Source organism: Chelonoidis abingdonii, chromosome 6 (assembly GCF_003597395.2).
Source record: "Chelonoidis abingdonii isolate Lonesome George chromosome 6, CheloAbing_2.0, whole genome shotgun sequence".
In the NCBI taxonomy this organism is placed as follows: domain Eukaryota; kingdom Metazoa; phylum Chordata; order Testudines; family Testudinidae; genus Chelonoidis; species Chelonoidis abingdonii.
The window spans coordinates 18,525,567-18,542,397 of record NC_133774.1 but is presented as its reverse complement, the minus strand read 5'-3'; the positions used below and the strand labels follow the sequence as shown (position 1 = coordinate 18,542,397).

General features: G+C 41.2%; 1 protein-coding gene across 1 annotated transcript in view; it reads right to left on the bottom strand.

The window, feature by feature from the left end:
- DCC (DCC netrin 1 receptor) overlaps positions 1 to 16,831 on the bottom strand; it is a 978,992-nt gene that overhangs the window by 541,789 nt on the left and 420,372 nt on the right. The window contains 1 exon segment of the mRNA XM_075066875.1: positions 5,196 to 5,480. Within this exon segment, the coding sequence (XP_074922976.1) occupies positions 5,196 to 5,480 (285 nt within the window).

The following is a 16,831-nucleotide window of genomic DNA, read 5'->3' as shown; positions in this document are numbered from 1 at the left end:
CAGGTTCAATTGCCTATGCACTACCATCTGCAAATCTTTTTCAGACTCACTGCTTCCCAGGATAGAATTCCCCCATCCTGTAAGTAGGGTCTACTTCCTTTGTAGATCTCTACATTTACAATATTAAAATGCATATTGTTTGCTTACACCCCATTTACCACGTACTTCAGATTGCTCTGTATCAGTGACTTGTCCTCTTCATTATTTACCATTGTCCCAATTTTTGAGTCATCTGTTAATTTTATTTGGGATAATCTTATGTTTTCTTCCAGACCTTGATAAAAATAGTAAATAGCATAGGGCCAGGAACACATCCCTGCAGGACCCTACCAGAAACACACTGGCTCAATGATGATTCCCTGTTTACAATTATATTTTGAGACCTATCAGTTAGCCAGTTTTAAATCTATTTAAAGTCTGCCATGTTAATACTATATCATGCTACTTTTTAAATCAAAATGTTGTGCAATATCCAAGTCAAATGCCTTAAAGAGGTCTACATATATTATATCAACAATGTTAACTTTTATCAGCCAAACTGGTAATCTAATAACAAAAAGGAAATCAAGTTAGAGAGGATCTCTTTTCCAAAATCCCATATTGATTGGCATTAATTACTACCCCTTTATTCATCAGATTCCATATCAGCCACTCCACTATCTTGCCTGAGATCTAAGTCAGACTGACAGGTCTATAATTACCCGGTCACTTTGTTTACCCTTTTTAAATACTAGCACAAAATTAGCTGTTGTAGAAGCAGAGAATACATAACTGGAGCTATATCTCTGCCAACAGATGAAATGGAGTGAGATGTAGATGGTTTCTCTGGAATTACTGAACAGGTATCATATAAAATCTGGATCATTGAATCATGCCTGTGTATGAGTTTAGAATTCCCAATAGGCTCCAGTATGAACTGGATTTCCATCTCAGTGATACCCACCTGTATTACATTATGGCCATCTTCATATTTGTGCACATTCTTCTGAGATAAAACCTTATATCAATAGTATTTATTCTCAACTCAGGCCTATAATTGACTTCCCAGGCATCATATGTCTGTGTCTGTCCTAAATCCAAGATATTCCAGGAAATATGTAACTGTGTGTTTGTTTCAGCTTTCTCTGTAGAGAACCGTGATCAGAAAAATTGCTCAGAAAGAGATAAGTAAATTTTCTTCTTACCTAAGGCCACTATGTGTAGAATATTTTAGATATATTGTAAATAGTTGATTATCTAACGCTGATTTTGACCACTGGCCTTCCTGCCCTAAGGAGAAACAATTCTATTTGTGGTGAGGGGCACGCATGCATGCCCAGAGGAATCACTATGTTTATGGCTTATTCTTTTCTCTTTTGATCCACCATGCTGCACTCATCTCATGAGCCAGGCAACCAGGTGCTGAGGATCAGTTGCCCTGCTGCATTCCAGGGAGGTGAGCAGAGGAAACAGAGCTGATTTTATTATTCAGTTATTTATAGGAGCTTGTCCCCATAATCCTGCTTTAGATGGGGAAATGAAATTGGGTCCAGAGATTGTAAACCACTTGAAATATTTTCAGAGCCATATCCCTGTCCTAACAGAGGCTGGAACTATTTGTGTCCCTCTCCCAAATAGGCGCTTTCTGGGTCTCAAGTATGGATCTGGGATTCTGGGTCTCAAGTCCCCTGAATCACAACCCTCTATTGCATGGGATCCACATGAGCCAGATAGGTTTTTTCTTTCCTGGAGTTCCTAATCCTGGTATATCAGTAGAGGGATGAGGGGCAATTACAGAGGTCACAGCAAGGGAAGAGAGCTGGGCATGAAGGCTCCTTGCTGCCATTTGCAGTGTTCGTACTGTGCCCAGTGCCCTCCATCCACAACTCGTAGGGAAGTGGAGGGGGAGGAGGTGGCTGTGGTCCATAGTGTGAAGCATGGCTGGGATCCAGGTGCAACCACATTCGGTGTGCTGCCATTTTGGCTTCACTCCCATTATGGAGATTGTGGGGCTGCTTGCTCTGGAGTCTGTTCATTTCCAATCCTGCCTGCCTCCTTTCCTGCTGGGAGGGCTGCAACCACTGAGGAGGCAGAAAAAAAACTGCAGGGAACTTCAAGAGATGGGGTATCGCCTTGCTACCAGCAAATGATGGGTTTGGTTCTGCCCCCAAGCTGCAAGCAGTCTGTAATGCATCCGGAGGAATTGGATTTGGGAGCTATAATCCCAGTCTGTCCCAGAGGTTTTGCCCTGGCATCAGAATCTAAAATACAGAGAATGCTTGAATCTCACAAATCCCATTGGCTCTGTCCATCAAATCAATGGTTCCCAGAGCCATCTACCACCCCCCAAAAAGGGAGAATAAACAGAACTCTGTGAGCCATGTCCCTATAAGAGATCCATACATGGACAGATTCATTCTAATAGTTCATGGGTAAAATCCTGGCTCTGCTGAACTCAGTGGCAACACTGCAAGTGGCTTCAATGGGGTCTGGATTTCACCCCAGCAGTCTGAGAGACCTGCACTGTGCCCTTTGGCTTAACTAGAAGTTACATATGCTTATGACAGAATCATAGAACTAGTAGGGACCTCGAGAAGTCATGTAGTTCAGTCCCCTGCACTCAAGACAGGACTAAACATTGTCTAGAATTTCCTTGACAGGTGTTTGTCCAACATGCTCTTAAAAATCCCCCTCCCTAGGCAATTTATTCCAGTGCTTAACCACTCTGACAGTTAGGAAGTTTTTCCTAATGTCCAGCCTAAACCTCTCTTGCTGCAATTTAAGTCCATTGCTTCTTGTCCTATCCTCAGAGGTTAAGAGAAACAATTGTTCTCCCTCCTCCTTGTAACAATCTTTTATTAGTTGAAAACTGTTATCATGTCCTCTCTCAGTCTTCTCTTCTCCAGAATAATCAAACCCAGTTTTTTTTCAATCTTCCTTCACAGGTCATGTTTTCTAGATATTTACTCATTTTTGTTGCTCTTCTCTGGACTCTCTCTAATTTATCCACATCTTTTCTGAAATGTGGTGCCCAGAATGGGACACAATACTCCAACTGAGGCCTAATCAGCGCGGTCTAGAATGGAAGAATTACTTCTCATGTCTTGCTTACAACATTCCTGCTAACACATCCCAGAATGATTCTTTTTTTGCAACAGTGTTACACTGTTGACTCATACTTAGCTTGTGATCCACTATGACCCCCAGATCCCTTTCCACAGTACTCCTTCCTAGGCAGTTATTTCCAATTTTGTATGTGTGCAACTGAATGTTTCTTCCTAAATTGAATACTTTGTATTGGTCTGAAGTAAGCAGGATGAAATTCAATAAGGACAATTTCTCCAGTTTGTCCAGATCATTTTGAATTTTAATCCTATCCTCCAAAGCACTTGCAACCCTTTCCAGCTTGTTATCATCTGCAAACTTTATAAGTGTACTCTCTGTGCCATTATCTATATCATTGATGAAGATATTGAACAGAACCAGACACAGAACCGATCCCTGTGGGATCCACTTGTTATTCCCTTCCAGCACAACTGTCATCCACTGATTACTACTCTCTGGGAATGATTTTCCAACCACCTTATAGAAGCTCCATCTAAGTTGCATTTCCCTAGATTGTTTAGAGAAGGTCATCCGAGACAGTATTAAAAGCCTTACTAAAATCAAGATATTCCATATCTACTGCTTCCCCCCATCCACAAGGCTTGTTAGCTTTCTTTGCCAGGGTATCAGGTTGGTCTGACATGATTTGTTCTTGACAAATCCATGCTGACTGTTATTTATCACCTTAGTATCTTCTAGGTGTTTGCAAATTGATTGCTTAATTATTTGCTCCATTATCTTTCTAGATACAGAAGTTAAGCTGACTGGTCTGTAATTCACTGGGTTGTCCTTATTTCCCTTTCTATAGATGGGCACTATATTTGCTCTTTTCCAGTCTTCTGGAACGTCTCCCATCTTCCATGACTTTTCAAAGATAATTGCTAATGGCTCAGATACCACCTCAGTCAGCTCCTTGAGTATTCTAGGATGCATTTCATCAGGTCCTGCTGATTTGAAAACATCTAACTTGTCTAAGTAATTTTTTACTTGTTCTTTCCCTATTTTAGACTCTGATCCTACATCATTTTCAATGGCATTCACTATGTTAGACTCCAATTACCACCAACCTTCTTGGTGAAAACCGAAAAAAGACGTCATTAAACTCCTCTGCCATCTCCACATTTTCTGTTATTGGCTTTTCTCCCTAATTGAGTAATGGGCCTACTCTGTCCTTGATTGTCTTCTTGCTTCTAATGTATTTGTAGAATGTTTTTTTTTGTTCCCTTTTATGTCCCTAGCTAGTTTGATCTCTGTGCCTTAACTTTTCTAATTTTGTCCCTGCATATTTGTGTTATTTGTTTATATTCACCTTTATAATTTGACCATTTCCACTTTTTATAGGACTCTTTTTTGAATTTTTGATCATTGAAGCTCTCTTGGTTAAGCCAGGGTAGTCTCTTGCCATACTTCCTATCTTTCCTACTCAGTAGGATAGTTTGCTCTTGTGCCCTCAATAATGTCTCTTTGAAAAACTGCCAACTGTCTTCAATTGTTTTCCCCCTTAGACTTGATCATCCAGCAGGAGGGCTTTCCGAGCAGATTCTAAAAATATGATGGTTAATGTCCTTGTAGAATTTCACTGGTGTTTGCCTTTAGACACATAGGACTAGACGGCAAGGCATTTCTGCACAGAATCATGCTGCAGAGCAATCTTCTGCTGCTCAATTATATTCATGGTAATATTTCTAGAAATAAAGAAGCTGGAGCTAGACAGAAGACTATTGGAGTGATGGAAAGCCTGGCACGACAAAAGGTACATAGAACGAGATGTGGATACAGGAATGAATATGGATATAGATACAGGAACATAAACCTTTAACTAAAATTGCATCAGCTCTCAAACAATGGCCTATGGAAATCTGGCTAATCACATAAGGCCAGCTACTAATCTTCACACCCAGAAGCTTCTAAACATCTCCAGGCTCTTCAGAATAAAGAAGTCAGAAGCCCATAGAAGCAACTGGAAAGAAAACTTAACTGCCCCCATCAGGAGCGACAAGGTGGGTGAGGTAATATCTTTTAGCGGACCAACTTCAGTTGGTGAAAGACAAGCTTTTGAGCCACATATAATTGAGGAAGCATAAGGACAATGTAAAATCTCTGGTTCTTACCTGTCAAAACTCGGACTTCTGCTTCATTTCCAGTTCTGGTACTAGCAGGATTTTTTGCAAGGCATCTATAGATTCCACTGTCTCCTCCTTGGATTCTGCTAATCTGTAAAGCTCCAGAGGGCAAGACGGCCACTCGGGTGTCACTGGGGCTCAAGATCAGGTCCTCTAGGTTTTTTTGCCAGTGTATCATCGGCATAGGCTCTCCAACTACTTCACACTTTAACAAAACCGTGTCTCCCACAAAAGCTGTGACAGATTCTGTCTGGGAAAGAAACCTCAATGGTCCTGCAAGCACAAGAAAAAGAAGCAATTATATAGTCACTGAAAATATAAATTGCATGCTGTGTCTGTGTTAATCTGGATTTGGTTAATCATCCAATCTGAAGAATAAGTGATGTTCAGACAAGTACTTTGAGGCTTCCGTGATTGCTGAATGACTATCAGTATGCCACTAATGAGTGTAATTTAAAGAAGAAAATAATAGATGTGTTATTGACATAAGAGTACCAAATAGCAACCCCTTACTTACAAATTACTTCAGGAATAACTTTATCAAAGTACAAACACAGTGTTATGCAATACACACTATTCAGAACAGGATGGAATTCAAAGAAAGATGTACTGAAATTAAGTAGGATTAAGAAACTTTTTATTATTTTCACATCTTTCCACCTAATGGAATCTTTCTTCCATGCTGCACATCAAACTGTATGACTGACATGCCCTCTGAAAGGATACTATTCATTGTATTGAAACAAGCAAAGTCTATGTCCATGTTATTGCAGGCGGAGGTAGCAACTCCTGTCACTTTTCATTATGAAGGACTCTTGCAATCTATTTTTTGAGAGGCTCCAACACAGCTGTTTGCAAAATTCAATAGGATCCAAGCCTTTGAGCTAGACATGGGTCTTTTACTTGTACCATGAAATTCCATTGGGTTTTGGCTGAGATATAGACTGTTAGAAAAATCTCTATTTCCCCCAAGGAATGCAAATGAAAGATGTAAGTATCTTTCAAAGCAACAGTGGCAGCAGCACTGTAAATGCCAGATTTATGGTTGCCAAAGAAACAGTAATTCTGCCCCCTCGCACATCTGAGCATGATAATGTTTTTAATGATACAAACAAACCATTCCCACTAACCCCACGTACACCAGGATACCAAAACTAAAAAGCCAGATCTGTGAAATGTCAGATAGGTAGAACCTGCAAGAATTGGACCTGGCCTGAGTCAAAGATAATGTCCAGATTATAAGCCTCTATGGTGATGTTATCAATGGTAACAGAACACTAAGGGAGAAGGGGAGAGGAAATGCTCAGTTGCCAAATGATGACCAGATGTCATCAGAGAAACGGGTTGAAGTTAGGGTTTAGATAAAGGGAGACAGGTCGTTAGCAGAGAGATAGATCATCGGTATAAAGATGGTATTTGAAGCCACCCTTATGGATAAGATCTTTTAGAAATAGGATGTAGAGAGAGAAGAGCAGGTGGACAAGCATAGAGCTTTTTGGAGAGGCCTATCGGCAAAGGGAGAGAGTGAAGAAAATAACCCATCAAAAGAGATTTTAAAAGCAAATTAGAGGAGTAGAAAGAGACCAGTAAAAGGCAAGAGCCTCCAAAGTCAACAGAGTGCAATATTTCAAAAAGTAGAGGAGTGGTCGGTGGTGTCAGAGGCCACCAAGAGTTCAAGAAGAAAGAAAATAAGGGTTCTGGCATTTTTGCCAGTAAAAAGTCAGTCAAAATTTCACTGAGTGGGTAGGGCAGAAACTAGTATAGTCTAATAAATGTATTGTTAGAGTGAGATTCAGGAAACCTGGGTTCAATTCCTGGCTCAACCACATTTCCTGTGTGATTGGGGCCAAGTCACGTAATCTACCTGTTGTCTCAGCTCACCACCTGAGATACTTCACATGGGGGGGGAGGGTTGGGATGTGAGGATAAAATCCATTAACAATTGTAAGGTGCTCAGACACTATGGCAGCAAGAACTATATATTATTAGTTATATTTCCATAGTGCCTAGGAACCCCAGTCATGGTCTAGGATCCCGCTGTTCTAGGTACTGTACAAACACACATATAATATAGACACATTTAGCTAAACAGTCAAGGATGCAGTTGAAGGAGAGGAACTCATGTCTCCTTTAACTCAGTAACGACATTAACTGCAACTTATGAAAAGATTCCTGCATGTTAAAAAAAAAAAAAAAAGTCATACTGCACATTGTCCTACATATTTAGTACTTTGTAATCATAATGATCACCGTAATACATATTTAAAGAGTACCTTGCTCTGAAAAGAGAAAAAACTCAACTCTATGTAGTAGTTTTGAATTCCTCACCGCAGGTGAACAACCATGAGCTGCACCCTTCTATAATCTACAGAAAGAGCAAAAATGCTACATTTCAAAAGAAGCTGTTGGCACAGACACAGGATGTAACAGCTTTTCACATGAAGCAAAGCTGATGTAAACTCAGAAGACAGAAGCACTGAATGCTTTTTATTTTAGCTTTGCTTTAAATAAATAATTAAAAAGTTAAAAGCAACATGCGTGTGGACGGAAAGCTGTTAAAAGCCACCACTACATTCATGTCAGCAGAAAAGAAGGTTCACGAAAGTTTAAGGGAACAAAACCAACAAAAAAACCTGTCTGTCAAGATAGCATATGAACAAGGCTTTTGCCACAAACACCTGGTTGTCCTCAAGAGTCCATGCAGCAATCCCAAGAATCTCCATTTTAGGCAAATTAAATAAAAAAACTGCAGGACCAAGGCTGATTCTCACAATCACTTAGATCTGGCCACCCTAGGTAGTGACTCCAGAACTCCTTAAGAATTTTAGGTATAGTACAAACCACTATCACCCTCCATATGTCACAGATTTTATTTAGGAAAGGGGGAACATGCTTCACTTTACCTGGAACCCTAGTGGCACATGCACCTTTCCCGAGACACCACACAAACCCCTTCATGGGTTCTGTGGGGGAGTCCAGACCCACAAGTTTGGGGTGGGGTTAGAAAGAGCGGAGGGTTGGAGGTCTTCCTTCCAAGCCCATATGCAAAGCAGTGCAAGTGACTGCAGACTTTCCACTCTTGCTATGGAAAAAGCCCTTCTAAACAAGGGTGTGCTGGGGACAGTGGTGGTGGTGGCTGAGAGAGAGATGCCTATTTCAGTGGTGAGTTTGGCTCTACTGTATATAACACACATATTGTTACAACACATGGAAAAGATGGAGAAAGACACTGCAGTTAGGATTTTCAAGAGTGCATGAGTTACTTAAAAGCACAAGACTTTATGACCCCCAATGGGACTTGTGCTCCTAAGCTACACAGGTGGTTTTGAAATTCTACCCTGTACATGGCCACAGACTGGTGCAGTGTGGTATAAGGATTTTATCAATCAGAGATTGGATGTTACATATGCGAGGCTAAGTCACAAGTTACGCACTCAGCCCAAAGCACCACCACTCGACACGACCATACATTCTATATATGCCACATCTGTTACAGAAAAGACATTTTAGGCATGTTTTAGAGAGTTTAAAAACATGACTGAGATTTTGCATTTTTTCTCCATCTGTATATGTACCTTCATTCTCAGTCCAAGCATTCAGAACACAGAAAGCAGGGCCACCCAGAGGATTCAGGGAGACTGGGGTCTTCAGTGGCAGGTCGAAGCGGAAGGACCGCCCCTGCCGCCGAATTGCCACACAAGACCCGGAGCGGAAGAAGCTCCGGGGGCCCAGGCCTCGCGAGAGTTTTCAGGGGCCCCCGGAGCAAGTGAAGGACCCCGCTCTAGGGGCCTGGAAAAACTTTTGTGTGGGCCCCTGTGGGGTCTGGGGCAAATTGCCCCACTTGCCTCCCCCCTCTGGGCGGCCATGACAGAGAGAGCCAAAAAAAAAATTTTTTTAAATAATCTACCGTAGGCTTTCTGCATATATATATAAATGTCATGGTTTTACTTTCTGATCTCCTGGGTCCTTACAGCTCCAGAAGCATGTACTGTTCCATTGGAAAGCAGGGAGCTTCCCTTTTCCAGTAGTTATGTACAATGCTCCTCTTTATAGGTCTCCAGGATCCCACTGCAGCAGATCCCAGGGCTGTCACTATATATTGCCTGGCAAAGGCCTCAAGCCTGTATAGTTTTTATGGTGAAATTCCACAACATTTTTAGGCTTTTTTTCCTTTGAAGCTGCTTAGAAGCCTGGAATGTTGTAAGCTTGTTTCAGGGAAGAGGACTAATGAGTAGATACAGAGACAGTCAAAATATTTCTCACACGGTCAGCAATTTATCACAGCGTTTTCCTCACCACACTTGAAGTATTTTAAATATTAGTAGACCCAAACACAATCCTCATTACAGTATTGACATCTGGTTCAATTGGTTTAGTCTAACAGTCTGACCTTGATTCCCTTGCATAGCTATACTAGTTTTAAGATAACTATAAAAATAAACCACTTCACAGTTCAGGTTCATGCCATCCAGGGCCTTTCACCCATTGTCTCAGAACATTACAGCCAGATCTGCCTTTAAATTCTAATCTGAAAATGGCACACAAGTCTGATTTGCCCTGCAGCCTGGTTGGCAGCCTATCAGGATCCCCATCTTTCCCTACAGAAGGTCTAATTATTAAATAATTAAAGTTCATTTAATAAAAAGGCTTATCATTTGGGGGACAGACCTTGGGGTCTGGAGCATGATTAGCTATTAAATATTCAGCAATTTAGTAACACTAAGTAAAATCCCCTGAATGAGAGCTGCTTTAAGTGTTTTGTTTGTTTCAAATTAATGTCTGCAAGGTTACATAACATCAAGGCAAGACCTTTTTTCCCCACTTTCAATGCACACAATAGCTGAAGGGCAGAGAACCAAGTTAATGAAAAGGAGCTATATGCTTCTATTAGGTTCAGGCAGCACCAAAGAAAGAGCAGCAGAGAGTCTGGAAATGAAAATCTTCCATAAACCTCTTCCTAATTAGCTCTCCCTTATTTATTTTTTTCATTGTATCTTTTTAATCTTTCCTTTCCCATATTTTTATTCTACTTCATCTTCATTAGAAAAACTCTCCACATTAGTCAGGGGCGGCTCTACGTATTTTGCCGCCCCAAGCAAGGCAGTCAGGCAGCTTTCGGTGGCATGCCTGAGAAAGGTCCGCTGTTCCCATGCCTTTGGCCTACGCGCCGCCAAATTGCTACCAAAGCCGCAGGACCAGTGGACCTCCCGCAGGCATGACGCCGAAGGCTGCCTGACTGCCGCCCTCATGGCGACCAGCAGGCCGCCTCTCGCAGCTTGCCGCCCCAGTCACACTCTTTGTGCGCTGGTGCCTGGAGCTGCCCCTGTAACATTAGCTGAGCCAGAGAGTCAACAGCAAAGAAAGGATGGGAAAAGTATCAGCATGTATTCAGGTTTCAGAGTGGTAACCGTGTTACTCTGTATCAGCAACAAAATGAGAAGTACTTGTGGCACCTTGGAGACTAACAAATTTATTTGGGAATAAGCTTTCATGGGCTAAAACTCACTTCATCAGATGCATGCAGTGGAAAATACAGTATGAAGATTATACACACACACACACACACGACATGAAAAAATGGGTGTTGCCATACCAACTATAATGAGAGTAATCAATTAAGGTGGGCTATTATCAGCAGGAGAAAAAAAACCTTTTGTATTTATAATCAGGATGGCCCAAGAAGGTGTGAGTAACGGTAGGGGAAAAATAGCATGGGGAAATAGTTTTACTTTGTGTAAGGACCCATCATGTATTCAGTATTCGTGGCTTGCAGCCAGACTTGTTTGGGCTATAATACTATATAAATCTCACACACTAAGCTCGGTCATGATTGAATAGTACTTGTACAAGCACCTTAATGGATCACTCATGATAATTCTAGAATTGGTGATGTCTGCACGTGGAACTTTTTCTATTGAGACTGTGCTGAATCAGGATGGCAGAGTAGTGTTTGGTGGCATTGCATTGCTGGAGATGCTGTCTTTTTAGAAGAGATGTAAAAATGAGGTTTTGGTCACTATGGTCATCACAGAACCAATGACACAGTTCCCCCTCCATCAATAGTGAGTGTTTTTGGCTCAGATACTAAAGGTAAGGTCCTAATTCCCCTTAGGTCAATTTCTTTCTATCCACCTAAAATACCCTCTCATCTCTGCAGTTTCAAAGGGCTACAGCAGGGATAGGCAACCTATGGCACAGGTGCCGAAGGTGGCATGCGAGCTGATTTCCAGTGGCACTCACACTGCCCAGGTTCTGGCCACCGTTCCAGGGGGCTCTGCATTCTAATTTAATTTTAAATGAAGCTTCTTAAACATTTTTAAAACCTTATTTACTTTAAATACAACAATAGTTTTGTTATATATTATAGACTTATAGAAAGAGACCTTCTAAACATGTTAAAATGTATTACTGGCACACATAACCTTAAATTAGCGTGAATAAACAGTGGCAGAGCTCTAAACTTGCCCCTGCGGGTCCTGTGCTTCCAGGCGGTTTATGCTAGCCTCAGTGGCTCACTGTGACCCTTCACATAGCCCTTCAATTTCTAGGGCCAGCGTTACAGTCTGCTGAGTCCTTTTCATCATAGGCCAGCAAGGAGATTGGTGAGAGAACTCCCACAGTCTCTGTTGTCCCTGGGGGCTTATTTCAGAACAGTTTAGCCTCCTGTCCTGACAGGGACCTGACTTCCCCTCCCAGGAGGTGCTTCTGTAGTAGTGGACTGGGGGGAACTCGGGCCCGCCCTCTACTCCAGGTTCCAGCCCAGGGACCCTAATGGTAGCAGCTGTTAGCAGCTGACCTTTCACTGGCAGAGTTGCTACATTTCCCTGGGCCACTTCCCCACAGCTCTCCTGCTTCTCCCTTTTTCACCCTTACCTTAGGGCTCCCTTACCGATGGTTTGAGGATGTCTTCATTAACCAGCCCTTCAGCCACACTTCCTCTCCTCTGGCTCCCTGGCTATTCTCTGCCTGACTGGAGTAAGCCCTTTTTATAGTATCAACAGGGCCTTAATTAGAGTCAAGTGGTCAAATTATCTTAATGGCCTCACCTGACTCTTTGCAGGTTAATTGGAGTCTGGTGTTCTCATTAGTCTGGAGCAGCTCCTGCTCTGGTCAGTCAGGGAACAGAAAACTGTTAATCCAGTGGCCAGTGTATCTGCCTTCTGCTATTCTGCTGTACCCAACTGGCCTGGGTCTATCACAAAATGAAGACTCAGCACACCACCTCTGAAAGGTTGCCAAACCCTGGGCTACAGGATTCCTTTTTCCTTCCTCTCCTAAAGGGTTTTGAAGTTTTGCTGTGCACCATTAAATAACCAGCGTGTTCCTTGCAATAAATTGATGCATTTTAGTGGTTGGTGAAGAGAAGGGTGCCCTAAATGCGTTGGTGGAATTCTAGCTTGGGGTGATGAATGAAAACATTTGCTGGAGTGGCACTTCAGTTTGCTGAGGCAGTGTGCAGAAGAAATGTTAGAACAGAATATGCATTTTAGTATATGGTTAAATAAAGGTATTTTTGTGCGAGGGTTAATATGTAATAATATTATCTAATGGTTTCTTGTTACAAATCCCATCTTGGGAAATTGGAGGCAGTAAACCACAGTAGAGATAATAACATTGATGAAAAGCTTCTGGTAAAGCTATATAATTTAGATTTCTGATTTAGAAGAACCTACTGGGAGAAAATTGAAGTTAATGATATATATTTAAAAATACTTTTATAATGGAAAGCCAACCAGAGGAGATGCCTCAACCTCTACAATAGAGCTACTCTGAGTCCCTTTTGTCAACCTTAATTAGAAAGATTCACCAAGCTTTTAAGTTGTTCAACTAAGGCATCTTAACAGGGATATTTTTATGCATATGCAATACACCTAAAATGTAAACACTTATAGTTTTCAAAAAAGAAAACTTGACCAGACAATGACAAAGGCAATAGATGGGAAAAACAGCAGAGGCTGGAAAGTGAAGATACATCTACACTGGCGGTTAAGGTGTAATTGTTAGCGCAGATGGGGCACACCATGAACCCTGGTACGTACTTGGCGTTGTTTGTCCATACTGAAACCCATGCCATCATGTCTTCACTATTATTGTTAAACATGCTAACTAGATTAAAAATTATGCAGATGTGCCTACCCCTGCTTACCTTAATTTGTGGTGCAAATATACCCTGAATGTCTCAGGAGTGGAGCTGGCCAGGCACAGGGCTAGGAGAAACAAAGAAAGCTGGTGAAACACTCATCTCTGCTCTGTTTAAAACTACACCCATAGGGGAGGAAAAGTTTAACAATGCTCAAGCTTTTGCTTAATGACATTCAAAGCCTTTCATTCTGACAAGTTCCTGATGTTTCAAGTATATGTTTGAAAGCCCCCTGGAGCAGCCCTTAAGCTTTCTAAACCAGAGTGCAAATGTAAAGCAGAGGAGATATGATTCTTCAACTAGTTCCACAACCTCACTTTCCAGCTAGCCCCTTTTCTGTCATATTCTATTCAGGTCCTATATCACCCTATCACCATGCTATTCAGGGGATCAGGGAGTATCATTCCCTTCTCAGCTAGGCTAGCCCTAAGTCCTCACCCATATTTATAAAACCAAACCAAATAAACACTCTACTTTAATAAAGTGTGTGTGGATTTCCTAGAGTAAGATTGGTTAAGTATTAGCACTAAACACATGGAAATCACAAGTTAAGTATTTTTTACACCAACACCAATTCTTCAGTCTCAAGTTTTGCATCTACACCAGTGTGTTCTCAAACTTTTGTACTGGTAACCCCTTTCACATAGCAAGCTCCATTGCCACCCCTTTATGAACTAAAACACATGGCTATATATTTTACACCATTATAAATGCTGGAGGTGAAGCAGAGTTTGGGGTGGATGCTGGCAGCTCACAACCACCCCCCATGAATAACCTTGCAATCCCTGAGGGCTCCCGACCCAAGTTTGAGAACCCCTGATCTACACCAACAGACTGACACCCTCTCCAACACATAAAGAACATAAGAACGGCCATACTGGGTCAGACAAAGGTCCATCTAACCCAGTATCTGTCTACTGACAGTGACAATGCCAGGTGTCCCAGAGGGAGTGACCTAACAGGTAATGATCAAGTGATCTCTCTCTCCATCCATCTCCACCCTCTGACAAACAGAGGCTAGGGACACCATTCCTTACTCATCCTGGCTAATAGCCATAATAGACTTAACTTCCATGAATTTATCCTGTTCTCTTTTAAAATGCTGTTATAGTCCTAGCCTTCACAACCTCCTCAGGCAGGAGTTCCAGAGGTTGACTGTGTGCTGTGTAAAGAAGAACTTGCTTTTATTTGTTTTAAACTTTGCCCATTAATTTCATCTGGTGGCCCTTAGTTCTTGTATTATGGGAATAAGTAAATAACTGTCCTTATCTATTTTCTCCACATCACTTATGATTTATATACCTCTATCATATCCCTTCCTTAGTCTCCTCTCTTCCAAGCTGAAAAGTCCTAGCCTCTTTTAATCTCTCCTCATATGGGACCTGTTCCAAACCCCTAATCATTTTAGTTGCCCTTCCCTGAACTTTTTCTAGTGCCAGTATATCTTTTTTGAGATGAGGAGACACTTCTGTATGCATATTCAGATGTGGGTGTACCATGGATTTATATGAGGGCAATAATATATTCTCCATCTTATTTTCTATCTCATTTTAATGATTTCTTAACATCCTGTTTGCTTTTTGGACCGCCTCTGCACACTGCGTGGTATCTTCAGAGAACTATCCATGATGACTCCAAGATCTTTTTTCCTGATTTTGTTGTAGCTAATTAGCCCCCCATCATATTGTATATATAGTTGGGGCTATTTTTTCCAATGTGCATTACTTTACATTTCTCACATTAAATTTCATTTGCCTTTTTGTTGCCCAATCACTTAGTTTTGTGAGATCTTTTTGAAGTTTTTCACAGTCTGCTTTGGTCTTAATTATCTCAAGAAATTTAGTATCATCTGCAAACTTTGCCACCTCACTTTTACCCCTTTCTCCAGATCATTTATGAATAAGTTGAACAAATTGGTCCTAGGACTGACCCTTGCGGGAAACACCACTAGTTACCCCCTCTCCATTCTGAAAAATTACCATTTATTCCTACCCTTTGTTCCCTGTCTTTTAACCAGTTCTCAGTCATGAAAGGACCTTCCCTTTATCTCATGACAACTTAATTTACATAAGAGCTTTAGTGAGGGACCTGTAAAAGGCTTTCTGGAAATTTAAGTACACCTATGTCCACTGGATCCCCCTTGTCCACTGTGTGTTGACCCCTTCAAAGAACTCTAATAGATTAGTAAGACACGATTTCCCCTTACAGAAACCATGTTGACTTTTGCCCAACAATTTATGTCTTTCTATGTGTCTGACAATTTTATTCTTTACTATTGTTTCAACTAATTTGCCTGGTACTGACGTTAGACTTACCAGTCTGTAATTGCCGGGATCACCTTAGAGCCCTTTTTAAATATTGGTGTTACATTAGCTATTTTCCTGTCATTGGGTACAGAGCCAATTTAAAGGACAGGTTACAAACCATAGTTAATAGTTCTGCAACTTCACATTTGAGTTCTTTCAGAACTCTTAGGTGAATGTCATCTGGTCTCTGGTACTTGTTATGTTAAGTTTATCATTAATTCCAAAACCTCCTCTAGTGACACTTCAATCTGTGACAGTTCTTCAGATTTGTCACCTACAAATCTGGCTCAGGTTTGGAGTCTCCCTAACATCCTCAGCCATGAAGACTGAAGCAAAGAACCCATTTAGTTTCTCCACAATGACTTTATCATCTTTAAGTGCTTCTTTGTAACTCAATCATCCAGATTGTTTAGTGGCTTCCTGCTTCTGATGTACTTAAAAACATTTTGTTACTACCTTTGGAGTTTTTGGCTAGCTGTTCTTCAAACTCCTTTTTGGCTTTTCTTATTACATTTTTACACTTCATTTGGAAGTGTTAGGCTCCTTTCTATTTACCTCACTAGGATTTGACTCCTACTTTTTAAAAGATGCCTTTTTATCACTCACTGCTTATTTTAGATGGTTGTTCAGCCACGGTGGCTCTTTTTTAGATCTTTTACTGTGTTTCTTAATTTGGGGTATACGTTGAAGTTGGGCCTCTGTTATGGTGTCTTTAAAAAGCGCCCATGCAGCTTGCAGGGATTTCACTTTAGTTACTGTACCTTTTAGTTTCTGTTTAACTAATCCCCTCATTTTTGCATAGTTCCCCTTTTTGAAATTAAATGTCACAGTGTTGGGCTGTTGAGATGTTCTTCCCATTACAGGGATGTTAAATGTTATTATATTATGGTAACTATTTCCAAGCGGTCCTGTTATAGTTACCTCTTGGGCCAGTTCCTGCGCTCCACTCAGGACTAAATCGAGAGTTGCCTCTCCCCTTGTAAGTTCCCATAACAGCTACTCCAAGAACCAGTCATTTAAAGTATCTAGAAATTTTGTCTCTGCATTTTGTTCTGAGGTGATATGTTCCCAGTCAATATGGGGATAATTGAAATCCCCCACTATTATTGAGTTCTTAATTTTGATAGCCTCTATAATTTCCCTTAGCATTTCATCATCACTATCACTGTCCTGATCAG